Raw genomic sequence first — 5,155 nt, 5'->3', positions numbered from 1 at the left:
CAAATGGAGCGTGGTTGTCCACCGAAGGACCAGGTAGGTCTAAGCATTCATGACCTCAAGGTCAAGAATGATGCCTTACTCAGTAATGGTCTTCAAGCTTCTTACTGAGGAGGATGCCTCGCAAGCTTTGCTACACAACAAGTATCTAGGTCAAAAAGCAGTGCCTCAGGCTTTTTGGAAGCCGGGGGCTTGCATTTTTGGGTTGGCCTGATGTCGGTAAAGTAGCACTTTTCCGTTTTGGGTCTTTTCTGATAAACGATGGCTAAAAATATGGAAATCGAAGATACCGCTAAAAATAAAGATATTCATGTGGTAACATTGGAGAGGTGTCGTGCTGACAAAAGATAACCTCGCTCGGCGCAACTGTCAAGGAAGTAAGAAGTGCTCATGACGAGATGATCAAACACCCCTTCTTACAAATCAATTTTGCACGTTTTACTTTGCCAGTCATCCAAATAGTGTTAAATTTGTACCCGCCCATAAGTTTTGCCAATATATATGGTCACTGACTGAATGAAATAGAAAATAGATTTAGGACACTAATAAGCATGGGAGCGTATGTCTTATTATGATTTCTTTTGCTAAGTCAAAATGATTTTGTTTTTAATGACAAACATTGTTCTTCCTTGCATGTTATTGCTCGTTGTACGCACTAACCTTATGTGTGTCATATGTGGTATATGTTACACCTTATGGAGTATTCATTAATGTTCAAAACGGTGTGTACGTGATTTGAGTAGGTAGCCAGGATTTTTTTAACCTAATATGGGTGAAAACATAATCTTTGGATCGGACCTCCTCCTCCTTCGACATAGTCATAGTGTCGCTCTTATAGATCTTCACTAATGCCTATGTGTGGTATTATTTTCTTTTATATTATAGTCGTACTTGTTACCTTTGGTTATGTGCATTCTAGATACGAAGAGGCGGGATGTCGCTTATGATGCACTGTATTTTCAAACTGAATTAAAAAACCCAAATGATAACACCCACACGTGTGGTACTTATCAACACACTCACACGCACTCGATGTCGTTCGATCCATTTGCACGAATTTCAAAGCATATGCCATCTGGGTGGAGAGCCACGTAAGCACTCAGCGTCGTGTGGGCGTTATCACTTAGTGCCACATGTGTGGGCGCTCCTCGTCCGAACGAGACACAGGACGCTCGCTGGAACGTGTGACCGAAACTGCTCTTTGCCCACACGACGCTCACACGATGATAGACGGCAACTACTGGTGTGCATATGTGGCAACTAGTTAATCACACATGGCTATAATGGTTTGACCACACGTGGCAACTAGTTAATCACACACGGCAACTATGGTTTGATCACACGTAGCAGCTACCGTCATTTACACATGGCAACTATAGTTAACCCGAACGAAACCCAAAAAAAGAAACAGAGAAGTTGCCATGCTTTACACTAAAGTTGTCATTCAGCGGTAACTAAAGTTGCCATCAAAAAATGTCAGGGCGGAATTACTTCTTGCCACACTTGTGGGGTGCGGGTGAGTAGGTGTTGTTGGTTCGGCGTGTGGCACGAAGTAAATTCACCCGTACGTATGGGCAGTTATAATGTTCCTCCACACAAGATCATGTCGATTGTTTCCTGAGTACAAGCACACGACTCGTGTGGTCGGGTGTCGATTGTGTCATACGTGTGACAGTTACCGACCTTCTTAATAAGACACCCTTTATAAAAAATTGTTCTACATCCCCGGCACACGGTTTGGGAAACAGGCGGGTGATAAACCGACGGAGAGCTCTCAGGGTGAGCTAAGGCATGACCGAACCGGCGCAAGACACCGCGTCGCGGTCGCGGCGGCCGTCCCAATTAACGCGGACCCTTTTCGGCCAGCAGCCAAACCTTTTGGGAATTCGCCCGGCCCAAACCGTCCCGTCGCCGATGACCGGACGACATGATGGCCTCCCTCCCGCCCCGACCCACATGTGCGCGTCTCCGTCTCCGGCCGGCCCGCCCCGTCCCTCTCGCCGGCTTTTTCCCCGAACCCTTTTCGCCCCGCCATTACTTGGCCCCGAGGGAAAAGGCGCCAGCAGCGCCGGAAAATGCCCGCATTGATTGGACCCGCGAGATCCTGCCGCCGGCATACGCCACCTTCCGAGGCCCTCGCCGTTTGGAGACTAGCGGCCGGCCGGCCGGGCCCGTGGACAGGAGAATCGTCCGCGGCGGACGTGAAAGGAACGGGAATATGCAAAGCCGGTGCGTGATCCGGAGAGGGCACGCGCGTTAATTGAGGAGGTAACGGCGTGCATGGGCCGTGTTAATGGGCTCGATGGGACGTGGCGATGGCGGCGGGTGTGGCCGGGGAATCAAGGCGGAAAGCCGTGGAGCGGCGGCGATCCCGCTGTGCGGCCATGGCCGGGCGGAGAAAATATCTAGTAGTACCAGGTTTGCGTGGCGGGACTTCTCCGGCGACCGCGCGCCACCGGCGTCCAGAAAGCGCCGGCTCAAAGCGACGCAGGGTGCCGGCATTGGGTTTAACGGATCTATCCTGCTCGTCGAGAACAAAAAGGGATTGGGCTTAAGGGAAAATTAGCAGCCTATCTCATTCAGTTCCCTTCCCAAGCGTGTGTGCTGGAGTAGTAGTATCTCTGAAAGAAAAGGAACCAAAAAATATCTCGAATCCTGCTTTCCCTTGCAATCTGGACAGAGAGGATCAGAGGAGCAGCACAGAAGAAATCAGGAATCAAAAACTGGAAATCTAGCGTCTACCCCTCGAAAATCAAAATCTCGAAATCCAGCTGGTAGCCGTTGGGCAGAAGAACACATGAACCAAAATCGATTCTCGCAGGCGCTCCTAAAATGAACATGTACTACTACTACGACATAGGAGTACCGTGCCGATGCGGAGTCGCCGCAGGAAGAAGAGAAGGCGAGCCAAAGGGAGAGCCTTTTGTTTTTGTAGTTTGTTTGTACTTTGTACAGTGGCGGGAAGGGAGGGTGGGAGGAGGCCTACTCGGGGCGCGTCATCCTGGGCAGCACGTGCAGCGACACCACCCGACGCCCGGCCGGCGCCTCCACCTCCCACATGCGCGGCGGCGCCGGCGTCGTGGAGCCCCTGCTCCTCCCCGCCTTGGGCGTCACGTCCACGACCACCACCTTCGCGCCGCCGTGGGACACGACGCACACCCTGCCGCCGCCCGCGGCCATCTCGGCCGCGCCCTTGAGCCGCCCCGCCTCCGCGACCGTCGTCCACCGGTCGGACCCCCAGTCGTAGGCGTTGAGCGCGCCGCGCTCCTCGTCCACGACGAAGATCATGTCGCCGCTGTCCGGGGACGCCGCGGCGGGGCCCTTCCACCCGGCCAGCATGCCGGGCGGCATGTCCTCCCACCGCCCGGCCACCAGGTCGAACACGGCCCCCTCCTTGGCGCCGCTGCCGCGGAGATTGACCATGCAGACCTTCCCGCCCGAGCACACGGCCTCCGCCGCGTCACGGCTGAACCGCCCGTCCCGCAGCGGCGGCAGCGGCTCCCACGGCGCGGACGGCGTGGCGGGGTCCCACGTCGCCCCGGAGCGCGCGACGGCGAGGTCGTAGCCGGCGCCCACGCCGCCCGCGACGAACACGCGCCCCCGCGCCGCGCCCGCCGCGCACCACCTGCGCGGGGCGAGCGGGACTTTCGGGCCGACCTGCCACCGCGGGGCCAGCGCGGCGGCCGGGTCGAACACCAGCGGCCGGCACAGCGCCGGGTGGAGCGACTGCGTGGACCCCGCGACGAGGACGAGCTTCCCCGCGGCGGCCACCGACTGGAGCGGCAGCCGGCGGGAGAGGAACGACGGGTGGCAGAGCGTCGGGGGCGGCGATGGCATCGGCGGCGCCGGCAGCCCGTCCCAGCGCGCGGCGATCGGGTCGTAGGCCGCGAAGGAGGCCCCGCCGTCGCCGGCGTCCTCAAGAAGCGCGTAGAGGGACAAGAACGGCGGGAACGACGGCGCGTACAGCAGCCGGCGCCACGGGCGGCAGACGGCGTGCATGAGGCACGGCGGCAGCGTCGAGAGGCAGAGCTGCGCGAGGTGGTCCGGCAGGCCCGGGAGCAGCGGCTGCGACTGCTGCTGCGACGTCGTCGTCGACACCTCAGCAGCGGCAGCAGCGGCGTCGTGCCTCTCCATGGGCGCCGGCGCCGGCGCCGGGCGGAGCCGCTTGGCCTCGCGACAAGAAGCGGAGGCGGAGGGGCTGCTGCAGGGGCGCTTGGCCAGCGCGGGTGCAGCCATGGCCGCGGAGGCGGGAGGCGCTACTAGTAGCGGCCTTGCTTGCTTGGGCGAGCACGGCGACCCTACACTAAACTATGCCGAGTGCGTGCGTGTGCATGCGCTGGGCGTTGCGGGCGGCAATTAATCCGGAAAGGCGCGGGGCAGCGGCAGAGGAGGAGGACGAGGGACACGTCCGGCTATCCCAAATGGGGGTGGAGGACGATGATGCTGCTGCTGCTGTGCGGTGGTATATGCAGCAGTGCGGTTGCGTGGCTCCGTGGCGTGGGAGACTGGCGGCCAGCAAACAGCAGGCGGGCGCCGGCGCGGCCTGGTGTCGGGTCGGCGGTGCGTTGTCTGGCTCGCCGACCGCGAGTTCCTGTGGCTGCAGGACAAGGCCGGCCTTTTCGCGCCTGCGTCCCTACGGTCCACGCGGTGGCTGGCTGGCTGACGTACGTACACGGCCCGTGCTCCATGTAGTATCAGTTTTTTTTATGCAGCGAGTAGTCGTGCTGCGTCGGGATCATGTAAATAGAGATCTCTTTGAAACGGTAAACGAAGTTTATACTTCCTCCGCTCCTTTTTATTTCGCATATTAGATTTGTCTAAAGTCAAGCCTAGTAAAGTTTGACCAACTTTATAAAAAAAATACTAACATTCATAATGTGAAATTAATACTAGTAGATACGTCATGATTTAAAGTTTCATGTTGTATAACTTTATCATGGTAGATGTTGATATCTTTTCATATAAATATGGTCAAACTTTGTAGAGTTCGACTTCAGACAATATATGCTGAGTAAAAAAGACCGGAGGGAGTATCATTTTTGGAGGACGGAACCGTGTATGCTTGATAAGCAATCCAAATTATTAAAAAAAAAGTCCTAGGTACATGTGCTACTGTTGTTGGTTAATGGCATTTCCAACGTGGATCATCATACCTCCC

The 5,155-nt window shown here is 56.5% G+C and overlaps 1 protein-coding gene across 1 annotated transcript; it reads right to left on the bottom strand.

Annotated features, from left to right (window-relative positions):
- Positions 1-2,641: 2,641 nt before the first annotated feature.
- LOC125524274 (F-box/kelch-repeat protein SKIP25-like) lies at positions 2,642-4,744 on the bottom strand. Its single transcript, XM_048689354.1, has one exon. The coding sequence runs from the start codon at positions 4,231-4,233 to the stop codon at positions 2,980-2,982; it is 1,254 nt and encodes a 417-aa protein (XP_048545311.1). The 5' UTR covers positions 4,234-4,744; the 3' UTR covers positions 2,642-2,979.
- Positions 4,745-5,155: the final 411 nt, after the last annotated feature.

The sequence above is a fragment of the Triticum urartu genome, chromosome 7, assembly GCF_003073215.2.
Source record: "Triticum urartu cultivar G1812 chromosome 7, Tu2.1, whole genome shotgun sequence".
Taxonomy (NCBI): domain Eukaryota; kingdom Viridiplantae; phylum Streptophyta; class Magnoliopsida; order Poales; family Poaceae; genus Triticum; species Triticum urartu.
The sequence above is the reverse complement of the archived record's forward strand: the minus strand, read 5'-3'. Positions and strand labels throughout refer to the sequence as shown.

Coding starts and splice junctions, on each gene's coding strand:
- LOC125524274 (XM_048689354.1), bottom strand. CDS start 4,233: ATGGCTGCACCCGCGCTGGCCAAGCGCCCCTGCAGCAGCCCCTCCGCC.